At 61.9% G+C, this 20,177-nt stretch overlaps 1 protein-coding gene across 1 annotated transcript; it reads right to left on the bottom strand.

Annotated features, from left to right (window-relative positions):
• Positions 1 to 1,865: 1,865 nt before the first annotated feature.
• COL1A1 (collagen type I alpha 1 chain) lies at positions 1,866 to 19,728 on the bottom strand. The gene is made up of 51 exons (XM_068919206.1): positions 19,357 to 19,728; positions 17,428 to 17,622; positions 17,170 to 17,204; positions 17,025 to 17,060; positions 16,798 to 16,890; positions 16,643 to 16,711; positions 16,236 to 16,280; positions 15,844 to 15,897; positions 15,520 to 15,573; positions 15,279 to 15,332; positions 14,937 to 14,990; positions 14,562 to 14,615; positions 14,418 to 14,462; positions 14,054 to 14,107; positions 13,855 to 13,899; positions 13,544 to 13,597; positions 12,956 to 13,054; positions 12,823 to 12,867; positions 12,635 to 12,733; positions 12,182 to 12,235; positions 11,971 to 12,078; positions 11,455 to 11,508; positions 11,130 to 11,228; positions 10,766 to 10,819; positions 10,572 to 10,670; positions 10,156 to 10,209; positions 9,622 to 9,675; positions 9,464 to 9,517; positions 9,286 to 9,339; positions 8,687 to 8,731; positions 8,490 to 8,588; positions 8,092 to 8,199; positions 7,563 to 7,670; positions 7,376 to 7,429; positions 7,238 to 7,291; positions 6,883 to 6,990; positions 6,746 to 6,799; positions 6,083 to 6,136; positions 5,610 to 5,771; positions 5,369 to 5,476; positions 5,053 to 5,160; positions 4,744 to 4,797; positions 4,544 to 4,651; positions 4,053 to 4,106; positions 3,812 to 3,919; positions 3,516 to 3,569; positions 3,297 to 3,404; positions 2,925 to 3,207; positions 2,650 to 2,840; positions 2,324 to 2,566; positions 1,866 to 2,222 (listed from the first exon to the last, which is right to left on the bottom strand). Exons 1-51 carry the CDS (start codon positions 19,436 to 19,438, stop codon positions 2,076 to 2,078), a joined length of 4,362 nt encoding a protein of 1,453 aa, XP_068775307.1. The 5' UTR covers positions 19,439 to 19,728; the 3' UTR covers positions 1,866 to 2,075.
• Positions 19,729 to 20,177: the final 449 nt, after the last annotated feature.

The following is a 20,177-nucleotide window of genomic DNA, read 5'->3' as shown; positions in this document are numbered from 1 at the left end:
GGAGAGCGGCACCGGCACCCCCGGACCCCCAGTGCCATCGGAGGGCGACCCCAATCCGGCATCGCCTCCTCGAGGGTCCGAGCCCCCCACCCACCCAGGACGCTGGCGGCCGCGAGAGACAACTGCAGAGCACCGCAGGTTTGTTGGATCATTTCACATGCTTTATTTCAGCAGTCAAAATAATTAAAAACATCTCAAATTATTATACATATACAAACTAGGTACAGACTCCTCGTACACCCTGGAACATCTGCCTCGCTGGGAGATGGGCTGGCGAACGGGGTGGGTTCAAACCCCCTCCTCCCCCCAGGAGGGAGCGAGGGAGCGAGAAAGAGAGGTGAGAAGAGGAGAGGAAGGTTTAAAAAAAAGAGAAGAGCTGGTGGTGGCTGCAGAGGACGGCAGGAGGATGAGAGCGGCGGAGGAGCGGGTTAGAAAGGGGGGAGATGGATGGATGGAGAAAGAGCTGCTGGAAGATGAGAGCAGAAATGAAATGCACCTGCTTAACCTGGAAACCAGGGCTGCTTTCACGTGCTTTCCTTTCCCTTTCAAGGCTTTTTGGCTCTACCTTGCATTTGTCTCCACGCCTTGCTTTAAGGATGCATGTGTGTGTGGGTTTAAATAGCACCTTTAGAAAATTCACAAGTCGACCTGGGCAGCAAAGGGAGAAAGAAAAAAAAAAAAAAAAGAGGAGGAAAAAAACCCCAAAATCAACCCAAGACTCACGTCTTTTCAGACAGTTCCCATGTCTGTAGCACCAAGCGGTCCCGGGGCTGATGCTGCACAGTGGCTTCGCACAGCTCGAACCTCCGCAATTAGACCGAAATAAAACAAAAGGGAAATAAGGAAAAAAGGACAAAAAAATCCAGAGGGTAAAAAAACCCCGGCGACTCCAGAGGGACCTTGAACAGAGGGAAGGGTGGGGGGGAAAAAAAGGAGAAAATCAACATAGCAACAAAAAGGAGAGGAAAAACTAGATAAAACTTAGCACCTTTGCTCTGAACCTGGCAGGAAAGTCCCGGCACGGCTGAAAAACCCCAAACGAACCTAAAACTACTTGGAGGGAGGGAAAAAAAAAAAAAAGAAAAAAGAAAACCACAGCTGTGAGGTAGCCTTCCAGAAAAGGAGAATATACACTGAACGGTCCGGTTTTCTCTGCTCCAGGGATTTGGCTCTCGGGGTTTGCCTCGGGAGAAACGGCTCACCCGCCGAGCCGGGGGGCTCGCCTGCAAAAAGCCGGTCCGTGCTCGTCTTTGCGCCTGGCCGGCAGCGCCCCGAAGGAGCGGGGAGCGCTCGGCCGCTGCGTCCGGGCTCGCAGGTCCCCGTGAATTGGTTGGGCTTTTATTTTTTTTGCTGCCTGAACAAACGAAAAAAAAAAAAAAAAGGAAAGAGAGGGAGGGAAAAAAAAGTTATAAATGAGTTAAACATCTTCCTTTCAGTGGTATATATATATATATATATAAAAAAAAAAATGCATGTAGCAAAGAGCCCGGCAGAGAAAGGTCGGTTAGTTTGGATGTTGCCCGACTCCAGGTTGCAAGGAGAGATCTTAGCGCTCGGCGGAGCGAGGGAGGGAGCAGGCGAGGGGCAGGTTTGGCCGGCGGGAGCAGCTCGTTCCTCGGCGCCGGCGGGTCGGTCTCTCCGAGCGGCTTGCCGGGATCGAAGGCCGTCGGTGGGGCTGGAGAGCTCGGCTCGGCCGCGGGAAGGGCCTCGGCGGCAGCGGCGGCACTCTGCGAGGCGAGGGCTGGGGAGCCACGAGCCGAGCCGACCCCGCGCCGTCTTCGGGGCGTAAAAACGGAACGACACCGAGGAGGAAGAGGAGGAGGAGAAGACGGAGAGAAGGGCAAGCAAGCGAACCCACTTCCTGGTTATTTGGTTTGAAAAGTCATTTATTTTTATTTTTTTTGGTTTAATGCTTTTTTTGGTTTTTTTACGGAAACGAAAATAGTTTGAGCGACGCTGGATAGAAACCGACACGAATTCAAGTCCATGTGAAATTTTCTCCTTTTTTGGCTGTTTTTTTTTTGTTTTTTTTTTCTTTATTATTTACTCTCTCCTGTACGCGTGGGGTTTCCGGTTTACAAGAAGCAGACGGGGCCGATGTCGATGCCGAATTCCTGGTCCGGAGCGCCAACGTCCATGGGGGCCAAATCGATGATGGGCAGGCGGGAGGTCTTCGTCGTCTTATACTCAATGACTGTCTTGCCCCAGGCTCCGGTGTGACTCTGCCGGGGAAGAGGACGGTCAGGCTCAGCGCTCCTCCCTGCTGTGTCCCCCCAGGACCCCCGAGTGTCCCCTTGGCCGTGACACAGCCACTGCCACTCACCGTGCAGCCGTCCTCGGTGACGCCATAGGTGAAGCGGCTGTTGCCTTCCGCCCGGATCTCGATCTCGTTGGAGCCCTGGAGGAGCAGGGCCTTCTTCAGGTTGCCGCTGTCGCGGTCCATGTAGGCAACGCTGTTCTTGCAGTGGTAGGTGATGTTCTGCGACGCCTCGGTGGACATCAGGCGCAGGAAGGTCAGCTGGATGGCCACGTCGGCTGGGTTGGAGCCCTCGCCGCCGTACTCGAACTGCGTTGGAGGAGAAGTTAGATCAGCCCGTACTCAACCACCATCACCACCACTACCACCCTGGCCTGGCAGCCCCCGCTCACCTGGAAGCCGTCGCTCATTGTCTCGCCGAACCAGACGTGCTTCTTCTCCTTGGGAGTCTTGCTGATGTACCAGTTCTTCTGGGCAATGGTGGCCTGGGTGGGGTAGACGCATGTCTCGCCCGTCTCCATGTTGCAGAAGACCTTGATGGCGTCCAGGTTGCAGCCTTGGTTGGGGTCAATCCAGTACTCGCCTGCGGGGCAGAGAAAGGGCTGTCAGGGCCATGGGGGCTCGTGGCCACGGGATGGGGGGTGATGGGGACTGGGACACCACTGACCGCTCTTCCAGTCGCCATGGCACATCTTCAGGTCGCGGCAGGTGCGGGCAGGGTTTTTGCGGGTGCCCTCGGGGCTGCGGATGTTCTCAATCTGTTGGCTCAGGCTCTTGAGGGTGGTGTCCACCTCCAGATCGCGGTCGCGCATCACGTTGGCATCATCAGCTCGGTAGTAGCGCCCGCCGTCGTGGGCCTTCTCCTGGGGTGGCTGGGGCAGGAAGCTGAAGTCGAAGCCGCCACTGGGAGGACCGGGAGGACCAGGGGGTCCAGGAGGGCCGGGGGGACCCTGTAGCAGGATGAGGCAGAGATGAAGTCGGGAGGCTTGGCACGGTGGCTAGCAAGTGGCTGGGGCACTGCAGTGGGGATGGTACGTACGACAGGGCCGACGTCGCCGGTGCGGCCACGGGGACCGGGTGGACCGATGGGGCCAGGGAGCCCGTTGAGACCGTCCTTGCCAGCAGCACCAGCAGAGCCAGGGGGACCCTGTGCAGGGAGAGAAGAGCAAGTGAGCACTCAGAGGGCCCCACAGGGACAGGGCAGACACCATGGTCCTGTCCTAGGCATCCTCAAACCCGGGGAGCAGGGGGTACTTACTCTTGGACCGGCGGGACCAGAAGCACCAGAAGGCCCTTGTTCACCAGGAGCACCCTGTGCAAAGCAAAAACAGAAAACATCCCATTGGCAACACGCTCAGGCAATGAGACCTGTGCAGGGCTGCTCCACCAGCAGCCACCTCCAGCGTCTCTATGGGTGCCACGGAGCATCCACCGACATGGACACCCCGGGGACCCAGACATTGGCCCTGAAGAGCCCCCCAAGCCCTTTGGGGTGATGCTGCAGCACAGCTGGATGGCCAGTGCTGGCCCGGCACAGGAAGCAGCAGTACTTACGGGGGGACCAGGGGGACCCTGGAGACCAGAGAAGCCTCTGTGACCCTTCATGCCTCTGTCGCCCTGTTCACCAGTTTCACCTTTGTCACCACGGGGACCTTGTGGGCCCTGGAGGAGGAGGAGGAGGAGGAAGAAGAGATGATGTTCTGAGTGGTGAGGGGCTGTACCGGGCCAGGCACTGCCCCAGCGCCCGTGGGGCTGTCGCCCACCCACTGCGCAAAGACGGAGGAGCTGAACTTACAGCAGGACCACGAGCACCAGCAGGACCAGGGGGGCCAGCGGGACCAGCAGGGCCCTAGGGCAGGAAGAGAGAGACAACAGGTTAGAGCATCCTCAGAGGGTTCCCTCGCGGCGCGGCAGGCAGTGTCAGACGGTGCCTAGCGCAGGGTGGCCCGCAGGAGTCAGGACGCCTGCGTCCGCAGGATGCCTGGGGACCTCACCAGCGCCCGGAGGGGAAGCTCCCTCCAGCGGTGAGAGCTGAGCCTGAGGGCCAGACTCTGACCCGCCTCCGGGTCGGCCCTTACACAGTACCGGGGCCGAGCGGCATAGGCTGGCGGCCAGGACTCCTGGGTCCCGCGCTCGGCTGGGGTCGAGCTCTGACGTGTGGTTACAGCTGGGAAGTGAGGGCCAGGACTCTGGGGTCCCTCCACCAGGGAGGGGGTGCAAATCCCTCCCTCCCCAGCTCCCGGTAGGGGGTTCAGGTTGAGCAGGATGGGGCAGAGCATCACTTACGGTCTCACCGCGGTCTCCGTTCTTGCCAGCAGGACCAACAGGGCCAGGGGCACCGGGGGCGCCAGGAGCACCAGGGGGGCCAGCAGGGCCAGTCTCACCACGATCACCCTGTGAGGAGGAGGAGGAGGAAGCAGAGATGTCAGCGCAGGCCAGCTCAGCCCCACCATCCCCTCCCAGCCAACCCGGCCATGGGCACTCACCTTGGGACCAGCAGCACCGTCACGCCCGGGGGCACCTTCAGCACCAGGAGCACCCTGTGAAGGAGCAAAAACCCCCCTCGTTACTGCAGGCGAGTGCTAACGAGGGCTTCAGCAAGAGGACCTGGACGGGCACCATCTCTGCTTGGCCCACCTTGGGCCCAGCTCTGCCTCGGTGATGCCGATGGATGCTATGAGTTGGCACGTGCTCAGCAGGGATAATTTAGCGCCACTGTGCTGGCACCGAGGGCCAAGCCTGTGTCCTCCCGCATGGCTGGTGGTGACGGTCCCCCACATGCCACCGCTACTCACCTCACGTCCAGCTTCGCCAGGGGGTCCGGCCAGACCTGGGGGACCCATGGGGCCAGGAGGACCACGCTCACCAGGGGAGCCAGAGGGACCTTGTTTGCCGGGTTCACCCTGCAGGGGGGAGAGGAAGGGGCAGCGTTGGAGGAGGAGCCGACCACGGAGACGCTCTGAACTGGACCGTGCAGCTGGAGCCCTCTCTGAGCAAGAACGAGGTCTCCAGGCCATGTAGCAGCGCTGCATCCCAAGGGCCCCCAGGATGCTCCTGCGTGAAGCAGCCCCACGAGCTCTGCCCTGCACAGCAAGCCCCTCGCATACTCACAGATGGACCGGGGAGTCCGGGGAAACCTCTCTCGCCTCGCTGTCCAGGGAGACCAACAACACCGCGCTGGCCGGCGATACCTTGGGGCCCAGGAGTGCCAGGAGCGCCCTGCGGAGAGAAATAGCAGCTCAAGGAGATGCAGCAACACCAATGTGGCGGCTCAGAGCAGCCCCGCCGGGATGTCCCCAGCGGAGGCACGCGGAGATGCAAGGGGACCAAGTCGGGCACGGGGACGACTTACGATGGGACCGTCAGCACCGGGAGAGCCCTTCTCGCCAGGGGGTCCGGGGGGACCAGCGGGGCCAGGCTCGCCAGGGCGGCCAGCGGGGCCAGTTTCACCCCGGGGTCCTTTGCCGCCTTCCTTCCCGCTGGGGCCTGGGGGGCCGGGGAGGCCGATGTTACCCTGCGAGGGGAGAAGAGCTCAGTCCCAGGGCAGCCAGCCAGCCAAGCCTCAGCTCGCGAAGCCCTGCGGCCGCTGCGGCTCTCCCCATCTGAAAGGAGTCCAGGTGAGTCCCAGTGCCAACTGGGACAGGGCTGGGATCGGCCGGCACGGAGCCGCCTGGACCTTTGCCCAGTTCATCGCTGCCTCGGATGAGCAACCATGGCTGGCAGCTCCGAGCATCGTCCCTCGTCTCTCCCACCCTGCCAGGCTGCCTCGAAATCCTGCCCAGCCCTGGCTCCGTGAGCGGTAGGGCAGGAGAAGGAGGTACTCACAGAGGGACCGGGGGGACCAACTCTTCCAGCAGCACCAGGGAAGCCAGTAGCACCCTAGAAGGGAGAGAAGCCGGCGTCATGCGGGGCTGGCCCCGGGCTCGCCGCGCTGCCCCTGTGCCTGGGGGCTGCAGGCAGGCTCAGCACCTGGGCCCTGAGCGCGATGCATCAGCGCTTCATGTTGGGAAGGCCCTGATTTGGGAGTGGGGCTCCTCCAGATGTGACGAGCGCCCCCAACCCGCTGCCCCAAGCAGCGAAACATGCTGAGCAGATGGTGCCCTGGCTGAGGACCAGCGCATCCCCCTCGCCTTTGGGGGGCCCACGGGGAGCCCAAGAGCCATCGGCCAAAAGGAAAAAGCTGTGCATGAGTCCAGGTGGGGAATTATTATTAATTTGGGGGGATGAGGGCAAACCTTCCCCCTTTTTGCTCTGCCCCCCACCATGGGATGAAATAGCCCCAGGTAGAAGCGGTCTTCTGAGAGGCAGAGCTGGAAATGCAGCATCTCCCGTCCCCCAAAATTGGGCCCATCATGCTGTCATGGGTCCCAGAGCAAAATCTCATGGAGCATTCAGCTGCCCACAGTGGGCCATGGGATCCAGCACCCCCGCTCCCGCGCCGGAGCTCCCTAGCATCCCCCTGCACCCGAGACCAGCTGTGGTACTTACAGGGGGTCCAGCACTGCCACGAGCACCTTTGGGACCAGGAGCACCAACAGCACCCTGTGGAGGAGGAGGAGGAGTGAGCAGCGAAGTCAAGCCATGGCCAGGGGTGGGGGCAGGATGGGGGTTGAGGGGCTACTTACGGCAGGGCCAGGAGCACCGGTGGGGCCAGCAGGGCCGGGAGGACCCGCATCACCCTTGGCTCCAGCATCACCAGTTTCACCTTTAGCACCAGGCTGGCCGTCAGCTCCCTGTGGGAAAGCAGAGCCGGCATGAGCCCGGGGGGTGCCAGGGGCTACGAGCCCCCCTCGATGGGGCGGGGAGTGAGGCCAGCAGACGGTGCATCCCACGGGAGAGCATCCCGTGGGAGAGCATCTCTCCAGCTCCCCGGTAGCATTGCCCCCATCTCCCAGCAACGCAGGATCCGGCTGATCCCGGAGGAAGGAGCTAGGGGAGAGCGAGCGACTACCCGTGGCCGAGGTGGCCGTGCCGACTTACGGGAGGGCCAGCAAATCCAGCAGGACCAGGTGGGCCAGGCTCACCGCGGTCTCCCTAGGAGAGAAGCCAAGAGAGCTGGTGTCAGGGCCGGGCAGAGACAGCCACCACCGATGGGGCCGCGAGCTGCGAGACACTTACGGGAGCACCACGGGCACCGGTGGGACCAGCAGGGCCGGGGGGACCAGCTTCACCCTGGCAATGGGGAGAAAAGAAACAGGTTAAAACCTTTAGAAATGAGGCTCCGGCACGTGGCAGGTCAGGAGGAGCCGGTGGTGGTGACGATGCCACGTCCCCTGTGCAGCATCCCTGCCTGCTGCCACCTCACCTTGTCACCGGGAGCACCAGCTGGGCCAGGGGGGCCGATGGGACCGGTGAGACCTCGGAGACCGTCTTTGCCAGGAGCGCCGTCAGCACCTTTGGGACCAGGATCGCCCTAGGGGAGAGGAAGGCCATGGCAGGTTAGACCTCATCCCCCTGCTCCTCACCACGGCTCTCTGTGCCAGCCCAGAGTGCGACCCACAGCATCATTGGCTCTTCGCCCTCCCACCTTTGGGCCCTGCTGTTTCCAGCCTGGGAGAGGCTGAGGTCCTCTTCCACCACCCCATTTCTGGAGGAAACCCCCAGTTTGTCTACCGGCCTCCGAGGGCCGTGCTTGTGCAAGCACACGAGTGGGAAAGGGCTTTGCTACGGGTGCCTGCGCCTGGGTCTGGCTTTGCCTTGGCCCTGCGGAGTGACGGCACATCCAGCCCCCGTGGAGCTGGGGGGTGTGAGGCTGGAGATAGGGGTGCGAAGGCACGGCCTGAGAAGAGGGGGCAGCTGCCGAGAGGGACCAAGGGACATCCAAGGATACGTACTCTGTCACCCTTGGCGCCTGGCAGACCAGCAGCACCACGCTCTCCGGGCATACCCTGCAGACCGGGGGGCCCTTGGTTTCCAGGGGCACCAGGAGCACCAGCATCACCCTGGGCAAGAGAGGAAGAAAATGTGTGTTAGCGAGAAATCAGAGCTCGTTCCTCTGCAGAGCAAACCCCTCCGCTTCTTCAGCCTGGCTTGCAGGTAGCAAACTGTCCTGCAGGTCCCACGTCCCAGCAAAAGTTGGACCGCGGTCTTTGCTTCCCCTTCTTTTCGGCTGCTCCAGAGAAGCCACCAGCTGGAGACAGCCACCCTCCCCATGCATTGCAGGGGACGTCCTTGTATGGGACAGTCCCCACCCACACGCCTCATCGAGGTGGAGAGGAGACCCCAGACCTACCTTAGCACCATCGTTACCAGGAGCACCGTTAGCACCACGAGGACCCTGGGGACCAGGGGGGCCTTGGACACCACGTTCACCAGGGAAACCTCTCTCGCCCTGGAGAAGGGAGGGAAGAAAGGAGGCAAGCCGGTTATGGAGGCAGCAGGCACACAGGGAAGGACAAAAGCTCAGGTGGAAAGCAAAGTTCAACTTACTCTGGCACCAGCAGGACCGGGGGCACCAGCATCTCCAGGGACACCCTGTGTGGGGAAGCAGAGAGATTTTGGTGTTAGCATGGGAAGGAGTTGAACAACCCCTGCACCAACACTGCATGGGTCCTAACCTGCCTGGCCAGGCCATGGCAGGCACCCTCCTCTCTCCTCCCAGCCTGAGACACAGGCCACCCCAAGGCTCCCGCTGCTCTGCCCTTGGGGACGGGCAAGACCGGAGAGGGTCCTTGGCCCCTTGGAGGGATGAGGCAGCCCCAGGAGGACACAGGCTCCCAGGTCGACCCCAAACTGAGGCTGAGGTCTTCTGTGCTGCTGGCCCCCAGGAGGCCACGTGGAGGCCCGTCGAGGCTGGCACGCTTGGAGGCTGCTCTGCCGCTACACTGCCGCAGCCCGGGAAGGCAGCCAGGCCTCCTTCTGGCTCGGCTGGGACCGGAGGGGTTGGGCAGGGTGCCTGGGGCAGCTGGGCACTGGGTGTCCCTGTCCGCCTGTCCAGCAGCCCTGACCCTCAGCCAGGACATGAGTTATTGGGGGGGTGGCAGGGATGGCACAGGGACAGCTGCAACGCAGTGCTTTCCCCCACTCACCTGCTCACCAGGCTTGCCAGCCTCACCGGGGGGCCCAGCAGGGCCGGGCAGGCCCTGGGGAGAAAGAGGAGAAGAGAACAGGTGTTATGGAGGCAGGTGACCAAGGGCACAAGAACAGGAGCAGCATCGTCGCTGCCACAGAGGATTTTCCCTCTAGGAAAAGGGGATCTTTCCTCACCTGGAAACCAGGAGCACCAGCGGGACCTTGTTCACCTCTTTCTCCAGCGGGACCCTGCAGGAGACAGGGAAAGCATCAAGGCAGGCAGCCGGCTCCAGAACACCCGTTCCCCAGTGGCCCAGCACAGCTCCAGGGGAGGAAGGATTATTCATACTCACAGTAGGGCCAGGAGGACCTTGGGCACCAGCTTCACCGTCTTTGCCAGGAGCGCCCTGGGGAAGAGGAGAAAGAAAGTGCTCAGAGCAGGGTTTGGTCACAGGTGGATTTGGGGAAGGGGTCCAGTCTACTAGACCCAACCTTCAGGTGCTTCTGGAGGGGCCCCCAAGCAATGAATCTATGGGACCGCAGAGAGATTTCCCTCACGGTGCAGAGGGGGATGGAGCCATAGCATCCTTTGGGGGGACCAGAGAAGAAGCCACGAGCTGCCCTGAGACACGTCAGCTCCTTGCAGAGCCTTTTGTCCCCACTCCAAAGCCTCTGGCAATGATCACACCTGACTCACAGCCACTTCAACCAACTACAATATTCTGGCCAGTTTTGTTCCTTGGAGCCTTCCTAGGGCCCAGGCTCTGCCAGCTCAAGTCCTGTTTCCACCCTACCCAGGCTCTCTCTGCCCCACGTTGAAGTGAACCTCCCTTTCAAAGCCCAGGAGGCGGATGTGTTGCAGCTGCCAGGACTGAGTGAATACTTACAACAGCGCCAGGGGGACCAGGAGCACCTCTCTCGCCGGGTTTGCCAGGCTCACCCTAAAAACAAGAGAGCCGAATGAGACCAAGGTGGGACCATGACTCTGTCGGGCACAGCCTCGCGCCCCCACCTGGACATGGCTAGTGGATGCACTAGACCAGCTCTCCCCTCCGCTCCCCTTCGCCCTTCCCTGGGGACGCATCCCCTGAGCCACCCCCTCCTTGGGTGCTCAGCCTGAGGGAGCCAGTGTGCCCCTCCATGTCCCAGGAGGTCTCAGTGGCCCAGCTTGTAGGAAGCCCTCAAGGATGAGCAAGCCCCGAGTTGGCCTTGTGCAGCATCTCTGCCTGTGCGCTGGGGCCGGGTACCGGTCAGCCCAACCAGCCCCTTGTCACCACGGGAAACGGCTCATGTTGGCACTCACTGCAGCGCCTTTGGGTCCAGGGAAACCCATCACTCCAGCTTGGCCTCTTGCTCCGGGTGGGCCTGGGGGACCAGGGCGGCCGTCTTGACCAGCAGGGCCCTATCACGGGGGAAGCAAGAGCTTCGTTAGCAAACCCCATGATGAGCCAAGAGGTGGGGAGGAAGGAGCAGGGTGGTCAGTCAGGTATTACTTACAGGGGGACCAGTCTTGCCATCAGGACCAGGGCTCCCAGGGCTTCCAGTCAGACCCTAGAAGGGAGCAAAAGGTGGGTTAGGACATCATGTTTCCTCTGATGGCTGCAAAGAGTAGGCTATTCCCTGCAAAGATCAGATTTAGCGTCCCTGAAAGCAGCCTTCTCCATAGAAAGGGAAAGAGCGCTGGAGCTCTTGCCTGTGCCTGGACCAGGGCCACCAACGCACCAGCAGCCGTGGCCATGTTGACGTGGCTTGCTGCTCCTCACAGCCAGTCCTGCCAAGATCTGCCGGCTGCCCTCGCCCAGCCTGACCCTGAGCCATCTATCTCCTCTGTGTCCACCCCACAGTTCCTCCACGCACTCACCTTGGCACCAGGGAGACCAGGTTCCCCAGGGCGTCCAGCTTCACCAGGAGATCCTTTGGGACCGACAGCGCCGGGGGACCCGCGCTCACCAGGGGGACCCTAGGGAAGGATGGGAGTGAAGACAGAGGTTACTCCAGCTGGAAGACCGGGACCAATGCAGGGGATGAAAGCCATGTTATGGGAGGATGCAGGGACAAAGATCCAGCCTCAGGATTGAGTGATCTGGAGCAGAGCAGGGGGGAAGATGACAAACCCATCATATCCCCACTGCCCCATTCAGGACACATCTCTCCCATACAGGTGGGGAGGAGAGTTCAGTACCTACCTTGGGACCAGCAATGCCATCAGCACCAGGGAAACCACGGCTGCCAGGAGCACCCTGCAAGGGACACGAGAGCGGTCAGTGTGGCGCAGGTGGGCAGCATGAGGAGCAGGCGGGTGGCAGAGGACTCTTGGGCTGTTGGCAATGGGAATAAGCCCAAGGCAATGGGGCAGCTTCAGGGCACTTGGGGTTTTAGGGGAAGGATATTCTGATGTGGGCGTCAGCTTCCAGTCGGGAGCAGGCCTGGTCTCCCCCAAGGTTCGTGAGATGCTCCAGTGGAGATCTCAGTCAGGGGCCCTGATGGAGTGAGGGCCTGGAAGAGGCTGAAACCAGGTGGGAATTTCACCATCCCGAGGTTTGGTTCAGGAGGTGTGTGGCTCTCTGCCCAGCAGAAGCCTGGAGTGCCCAGGAGGTGGAGCCAGTGGGCAAGATGTCCAGAGAGAGGAGGAGAAGCTGGTCTTGGAGGAAGATGGGAACAGGGACATGACAGTGATGGCAACGGGGAGAACTCCTACTTACACGTTCGCCAGCGGGCCCAGGAAGCCCAGCGGGGCCAGGCTCACCACGGGCTCCTCTCTTGCCTTCTTCACCAGCTGGACCAGGGGGACCTTGGACACCAGCAGGGCCCTGGAGAAGGAGGCAGAGGGGTGAGTGTCCGCAGGGTACATTGAACCAAGCAGAGCTCAAATCTGCCAGCAGGCTCTAGATGGGCTGTGAGGGGGTTACTTACGGGTTCGCCTTTTGCACCAGTGTCTCCCTTGTTGCCTGGAGCACCAGGTTCACCCTGGAGGTGGAAGGGAAAAAAAGAGAGAAAGCTGTTTAATTCCAGGTTGATGAGCAAAGAGAACCATGAGCCTCATCCTGTCAGGATCCTCAGCATGAGGGGAGATGTTCAGCATTTCCTAAGGAGCTTTCGGTCCCAGTGCCCACCCTGCTGCTTGCTGGGCCGGAGATGATGGAGGATGCCAGAGGAGAAATATCTCCAGGCAAGACAGTGGGTCGCTGGAGCAGAGGAAGGGACTCAAACCCAGGGAGAAGGTGGAAGGCTCTTGCTTGGGAAGTGGTAACGCTAGCCATGGAGGCAAGGGTCAGGGCTGAGCCCCGCTGCTCAGCATCTCTGCCCAGCCTTGCAAGGGGAAGAAGGCCCACCACAAGCAAGATGGAGAAGGATAATGATACTTACGCTGTTACCCTTGGGACCAGGGGCACCACTGGGACCCTGAGGTCCAGAGGGACCACGAGCACCGGGGAAGCCAGGAGCACCAGCAATGCCAGGAGCACCCTAAAAGGGGCAGAAAAGGTGGTGAGGGAGCTGCATGAACCTTGGTCCCAAGAGCCATGAAGAAAGACAGGATGATGATGGACACTCACAGTTGCGCCTTTGGCACCAGGTTGACCATCAGCACCAGGGTTGCCCTGCAGGGGAGAAAGACGAAGATGAGGGTTATCCCAGGGCCAGCAGGATACAATGTCAAATGGGAATGAGCCATCCGATGCCACTTACAGCAGGACCAGCAGCACCAGCAGGGCCAGGAGGACCAGGCTCACCACGTGCACCTTGAGGGCCTTCGCTACCACGAGCACCCTGGGGACCGGTTTCACCCTGGAGAGGAAGAAGAGGGAGAAGAAGCCATGAGCACGTGGGCTGCTGTGAAACCTCCTTACGTCCCTGGACTTTCAGGACCTCTGTCTCACTCCCCAGTGAAGGATGGGGATGGGAAAATGGGTGATTTCCCTCTTCGTTTGTGGCCTGGTTCTCTACAGAGGCACAGTCTTACAGCCTGGAGAGACTTCTGAGCCATGTAAAATGCAATCGTGAGATTTAGCCAGAGAAGCCCTTTATCTCCACTACAGATGAGAAGTGCAGCCACTTTGGCTACAGACGTGCCTGGCACCAAGCATGGATGAACCCATAGCAGTCTAGGCTAAACTCAGTTCTGCTCTCTAAGTTTTCAGGCCACATGGGAAACACATTTGACACGCAATCCTTCCTCCTCCCCTCTCCCTGTTTCCACCAGCTTTTCAACTTCTCTGCCAAAGCCCTAGAGATCTGGAGGTCCCACCTAGTAGAAAAGGTCAAGCAGGTCCCTACCTTAGCACCAGCAGCACCGGGGAAGCCAGGGGGACCAGCTGGTCCAGTTGGACCCTATAGGAGAGAGAGGGCACGTGTCAGAAAAGCAATTCCAGTGCACATCTGGAGCTGGCGGATTTTCTGGGCAGCAGAGCTCTGGACCCCAGCCAGGATTTCCAAGCTGTGGTCATGGAGCTGAGCTGTGCTTTGGTGTTGGCCAGTGAAGGGATGTTGGAAGGGGATCTCCCATCCAGCAGTCAGCGACTCCCCTCCAGGGAAGCTGACGCTGCTGAGGCTAAGGCCAGTTGCTCCGGGAGAGTATCGTTACTTACTGGAGGACCAGCAGCACCAGGGGCACCGTCGTTACCACGAGCACCCTGCAGGCGAGGAGAGAGAGGAGGCACCCGTCAGTCGTGCTTATCTGCAGCGGTGGCACAAGACCCGGCTCCTGAGCAAGTCCTGCATGCCCAGGGCAGTGTAGCCAGAGGAGGGATGCTCAGCCCTGCTGGAGGGCACAGAAGGGATACTCACAGCAGGGCCAGATGGACCGGGGCGGCCTCTCTCGCCGGGAAGACCACGAGGACCCTGGGGAGGAGAGCAGACACGCGTTGTCATGAGGGGAGCTGCCTTCATCATGCTGGGCCTTCTCCCACCCCTTCTCCCCCTGCTCTCCCTGCAGTGATGTCTCAAGGGGGTAAAAGTCCCTCCCTGTCCCACTGTCCTGGGGCATCTTTGGAGAACCAGGCCCAGAGGACAAGCTATTTCCCTACCACATTTCTCCCCCTCCCCAAATCATTTTGCTCATCAAAGCTGGATTTCTCCCTTCACCCCTTTCTTTTGCATCTGGTTCGCCAGCTTGGGGCTGGCTCAGAAAGAACAAGACTCACTCACTCACCATTTGTCCAGGAGCGCCGTTCTCACCAGGGCTACCAGGCTCACCCTAGGAATAGGGACAAAAATCAGTGATTCCCAAAGGCAGAAGGAGGAGAGTAAACTTTGGAGAGAGGGCAAAGATGCCCTTGTAGAGGCAGTTCCTCACCTTGGGGCCAGCTGGACCAGGTTCACCCTTGGCACCATCCAGACCACTGAAACCCTGGAGTGCAGGAGAGAGAAGAGATAAGAGTGAAGGTCAGGAGAAGACCTCACCGCCTTGGTCAGAGTCAGGATTTGGATATAGGAGGGATTCCAGCCCCTTGCGCCATGAAGGATGGGGAGGACAACTGGGTGCTCTCACAACCTGCTTCCAGGTGGGATGGCCCTCCAGATGTGGTGTCAGTGGAGGGCCATCCTCCATGGCCAGCAGTAGCCATGGTGCTCCCCTTCCCCACATGCCCACAGGCTCATGCCTGGGTTGGACATGTTGTGCAGCCTTCAAGGGCTCCCAAATCTTAACAGTAACCAAGGACAGACTTACCCTGTGACCCTTCATGCCTGGCAGGCCAGCAGTTCCGGGAAGACCACGTGCACCCTAGGAGAAAAGGCCAGAGAGTGACTGGAGAGGCCCACAGAGGCGCAGAGGGCTGCTGTCCCCTGCCCCCCAACTCCCACCTCCCAGGGCTCCAGGGAGCAACTCCCAGGCACATCCTTGCTCCCAGGCTTTGCCATCAGCTACCCCAGGGCCAGTCAGCCCATGCATAGATGGGCAAGATGTTTCCTATGTTTCCTGCCCACATGGGCCAACATGACTGCTGTGACCCCACCAAGGATGTGCGTGGAGGACGAAGCCACCATCTCCCAAACAGAGCAGACATCTTACCTGGGGTCCAGGAGGACCGCGCTCACCGGGACGGCCAGGCTTTCCAGCTTCACCCTAAGGGAAGGCAAAGAGAAGGACAACTCATTGGAGGCTGATCCTGGGCTAGGCAGCTCCTGTTTGCCTGAAGACCTTGAATCTACCGGCCCAGTGGTGATGGGGCTGTCTGGCCCCAAACCCAGCCCCAAGAAGGCGAGACCCCATCCTCCCTGCAGGACACAGGGATCTTGCAGCAGCTACTTACATCATCTCCGTTCTTGCCAGGGGGGCCGGCTGGACCACGAGGACCCATGGGACCCTAGAAGAGATGCAGGGCACAGGGGTGAGGGCTTGGCGCCGGAGCAAGGCTTCCCCTCGCCCTCCCACGGGCATGAGCTGGCTATTCCCAGGCCAAGGCAGCGCCATTCCCACTGCTCCTGGCCCAGAGCCGAGACGTCTCCAGCCAGAGAATCCCTCAAGCGGTGAAGAAGGGAATGGCAAGGACGAAGCCAAGGCTTAGGCTGGGAAAACTCAGTAATCCACCCCAGACAGACAGGATATGAGGAAGGAGAAGATCAGCAAAACTTACAGAAGCACCAGGCTCTCCAGGCTCACCAGGGGGACCTTGGAAACCTTGAGGACCCTACAGCGTTAGGGGAGAAAACAACGGAGAAAATGGGTTAGAATATGAACAGCAGGGGTCTGAAGGCATTGCCCTGCTGGCAACGGTGGTACCGAGGTAAAGTGGAATGAGGACCCGGATGCAGTGCTGGGCGTGTGTTGTCACCTGTCACTGGCACCAGGGAAGGGTGGGAGGCCACCTCCTGCCCTCGCCCTGTCCCCGTCCCCTCCCTGCCCCTCCACCCGGAAGATTTCTTCCAGCCATGAGCTAAAAGGACACTTGGGGCTGCCAGGACCAAGGGGTTTGAGATTGAGGGCTGGGGTTCAAACCCATGCTAGAAACATGAAGGAGATACTCACAGGAGCGCCAGGAGGGCCGGGGAGACCGCGAGGACCAGCTGGACCCTAGGAACGAAGCAAAGGAAACCCGAGCTGAGCAGCCGCCGCGCCGCCGCGCCGCTGCGCCGCCTCGTCCCCCCACGTCGCCGCCGGTGCCGATGTCTCTTCCCAGGACCTCCCGCCTCGGCTCACACCTCCTACCACTTGGCAGCCACCTCGGCGCTGCCTGCCCGGGAAACACTCCCGCCCCGCAGCTTTTCTCCTTGTTTTACAACATTCCCACCTCCTCCCCGCCGGGGCAGCGGCCTCGGCGAGCCGCGCCGAGGCCCAGCACGGGGCGAGACGGTGGGCGCTCCCAGCCAATTTTCGGAGCCGTGCCGGCGTCGCCCGGCCGCCTCCGCCCGGATGCCGCGCCGCTGGTTGCTCACCATGGGGCCGGGTACGGCCATGCCGCCGGCTTTCTCGTCGTATCCGTAAGACATTTGAGGAGCGAAGTTCTGCGGGGAGGAGTGAGAGAGAGGCGTGAGCATCGCGGGCATCGCCGGCGGGGCCGAGCGGGGCCGAGGGGCTGCCCGATACTCACTCCACCGAGGCCTGGAGGACCTGGAGGGCCTGGGGGTCCCGGGAGGCCAGGCTGTCCAGGGATGCCATCTCTGCCAGGGGGGCCGGGGAGTCCCTGCGGGGAGAGCGGACACAGGGGTGAGCGCGTGCCGGCGCTGCCCCCGTGCCGGGATGCTCCGAGGCGCGGATGGGAACGGCCTCGGAGCTGTGCCGCATCTGGTCTGGAGGAGCTAGGCTGGAGCTACCCACCCTGTCTCCTTTGGGGCCGGTGTCTCCCTTAGGACCCTAGAGGGGAGAGGAGAGACGGGTGGTTAGAAAATGATGGAAGAGAGCAAGGAAATAAGGAGAACTGTTTGGGAAAGGGTTTTTTTGGGGAGAGGATTGCAGTGATTACCTCTACTCCAGCGGATTCTGGGTAGACGGGGGAGGCTGGGGAGAAAGGAGAAGGGTCAGTCGGAGGAGCCGAGTCTGCGCCACGTTTCTACCCACCCCGATCCCCGTCCCACCGGGGCTGCAGCCCCTTTGGGGAAGGATGCTGAGCTGGAGGGGGGGGCAGCGCGGGGGCCCCCCGGCAGCGTCGCGGCGAGCCGAGGCGAAGGCGCCCCGCTGCTCGCCGCGGCACGGGGACGCGCGCGGGGCCAAGGGTCAGTACCGTCGGTGTCGGGACAGATGGGGCAGCATTCTCCGAAGGGGATCTCAGCGTTGGGGCAGTCGGAGGTGTCTTCGCAGATCACCTCGTCGCACAGGATGTTGCCGCTGTCGCACACGCAGATCTGGCAGGGCTCGGGTTTCCACACATCCTTGTCGTTGTATGTTAGTCCATCTTGTATGCAGCTTCCAGTTTGAACTGGGGAAAGAGGGAGACGGGGAGGGGAGCGTGAGGGCGCGAGAACCGGGGCACGGAGTGAGCCGCTGAGATTTACGCTCGCGCTCGTCCACAGGCGTTCGCCTTTCCTTGGCAAGTCCAGCACGTCCTTTTCCTTGCGTTCCCCCCCCCCCTCCTCTTTCCCCCCTCTCCTGGAGCTTTTCTCCGTTCATCTGGTTCTCATCAGCCCATCGCGGTGACACAGGAAAAGCACCACCACAATAAACTCTTCCCACTTACTTTGGAATTTAAACAAAACCTCCAGCCAGTTGTTACGTCCAACTGCAACCTCGGCCTGCGGGAGCCCAGGCCAAGGCAAATAAGCCCCCGCGCCGGGCTGGGGGCTCAGAGGCGGTGGGGAGGCCGGGAGCCACTCGCGGGGGGCGCCGGGGAGGGGATGCTGGAGCGGATTCGGGAAGGGGCTTGGGGAAACGGGATCACCAGCGGGGCTGGTAAAGCAGCAAGTGCGAATTAGGGGCGGCTGGACGGCGGGCCAGGTGGGCTGGCTCGACAGCTTGGGCTGAAATTAGATCCAGGCGGGTCCGGGCTAGGGCTGGATCAGGCCAGATTGGTTGCGCCGCCGGCGAGGGAATAACGTCCAGCGGATGGAGGCAAGCGGGGGGACGGCGCGTGCGGAGGGCAGGGCAGAGCGCCAGGGTGGAGGGCTGGCACCCGAGCGGGGCCGGGCTCCCAGCGAGGGGGGCGCGAGCCAGCCCCATCCCGCAGCCCCCCGCTCAGCCGGAGCCGCTTCGGTGGGAAACAGCCAAAAAAAAAAAAAACCAAAATGACTAAATTGGGGAAATGCCGCAAGCTGCGGCCACGCTGCCCCGGGGACCCGCGGGGGTCCCGGCGGTGAGGCGGGGGTGCCGGGCTGTGCCCCCCACCCCATCCGTCACCCTCGGGGGGGGGTCGCATCCTGCACCGGCGCGGGGCGAAACCCCAGCGCGGCATCCCCGGGGCGAAGGGGGCTGTCCGTGAAGCGATGTCTAGACGGCCCCGGCTTTACGGGCTGCTAAAACATTTTCCTTATGAATCATCTGAGACTTTTCTAATTCTTTCCTGATGGCTTTTGCAGATCCCGGGGCCGGCGGCGGCGTTCCCCCCCCCCCCCGCCCCACTCCTCCTCCTCCTCCTCCTCCCCTCCGGCTCTTCGAGGCGCACCGTCGCTCTCCCGCTCGCTTGCCCCCCTTTCCCCAGCTCCTCCGCCCCTGCTTCCCCGCCGTCCTCCCCTCCTTCCCCGCCTGCTCCTCGCTCCCCACCCTTTTCTCCTTCTCCCAACTTGGCACCGAGTCCCGGCCGGCAGCATCGTTCCCAGGCGCCACCGGCCCTCCGGGGCCAAGGCCGGAGGGCGACGGAGCCCGGGGCCGTGGCGGAGCGCCCGTCCCATCCCGACCCCGGCCGTCGGCATCCCGGCGCGCACCGCCCCGCAAAGCCGCCGCGTCCCGCCGCTCGCTTGCCTGGCGTTTGGTTTGGTTGGGGGTTATTATTTTTTTTTGCCCCCCACCCCACCCTCCTTCTCCCCCCACCACCCCGCAACCCCCTGCAGGAGAAGAAGGACCTTTTCACGGCGACTCCTCTGCCGTGTCGCGGAGGGCGGCGTGCGGGAAGGGGGGACGGGAAGAGCGAGGGAAGCGTCGAAGCGGCCACGCGTCGCCGGCCGCTCGAGGCCCCGTCCCGCCGGCGGAGAGAGCGCGAGAGCGAGCGGCGGCTACTTACTGTCTTCTTCTCCTTGCCCGCGGGTGAGTAGTACAGTCGCTGCTATCAACAGCAGTAACCGAGAATCCACAAAGCTGAACATGTCTAAATATTAGACATGTAGACTCTTTGGGCCTCTTTGTTTCAGAGTCGGGTCATACAGGGCTGCTCTGACTGTGTAGCTCCAATCCGGACCCCAGCAGAAACTTCCTACTGCCTTTCCCAGCGCCTCGCCTGCCCTTTTATACGGTGCGGCGGCGGCGAGAGGTGGGACCGGCCGCAGCCCGCGGCCCGGAGCACGGGGAATTTTGGACAGCCCCTCGGCCAATCAGCGGGGCCCGGCGCGCCCGGGGTCCGGGCGGCACACGCACACGCACACACATGCACACGCACAAAACCCCCCAAGCGGGGCGGTCGCTGCCGCGCAGCCCCGCGGCGCCGCCGCCGTCGCCCCCAGGGTGACGGGCGTCGAGTTATTTTTTTGGGGGGGGTTGGGGGGGTGGTTGGGAGCCGTGGGGCTGGATTTTGGGGAAGGGGGGGTAGATGCATTGGGGTGGGTGGGTTTGCGGCGGGGGGGGTCACCCATGAAGGGTCCTGGGAATATCCCAACGCCGCCGGGCGGAGCGGGCACGGGGACCGATGGGGACGGCCCTCCCCTCCGCTCGCCCCACGCGGTCCCGCGCGACGCCAGGACGCCCGGGCCACGCGGACGCCCACCCCGGTCACACCGCCGGGACGTGGGGACAACGTTGCACAAGCAAAACCCAGGGTGGCCCTGGCATCCCCGACGCCGGGCGCTGACGGGGACCCCGGAGCCACCAAACCCGCTGCTCGGGGCTGCT

The sequence above is a fragment of the Struthio camelus genome, chromosome 25, assembly GCF_040807025.1.
Source record: "Struthio camelus isolate bStrCam1 chromosome 25, bStrCam1.hap1, whole genome shotgun sequence".
Lineage (NCBI taxonomy): Eukaryota > Metazoa > Chordata > Aves > Struthioniformes > Struthionidae > Struthio > Struthio camelus.
The sequence above is the reverse complement of the archived record's forward strand: the minus strand, read 5'-3'. Positions and strand labels throughout refer to the sequence as shown.

What these genes read in the sequence shown, in the direction of transcription:
- COL1A1 (XM_068919206.1), bottom strand. Translation starts at nt 19,438, where the DNA reads ATGTTCAGCTTTGTGGATTCTCGGTTACTGCTGTTGATAGCAGCGACT. An exon ending in CTGGACCCAAAGGCGCTGCA is followed by an intron (nt 10,210 to 10,571) that starts GTGAGTGCCAAC and finishes TCTTGTTTTTAG; the next exon opens with GGTGAGCCTGGCAAACCCGG. An exon ending in CCGGTGCTCCTGGCCCTGCC is followed by an intron (nt 6,800 to 6,882) that starts GTAAGTAGCCCC and finishes CCTCCTCCACAG; the next exon opens with GGTGCTGTTGGTGCTCCTGG.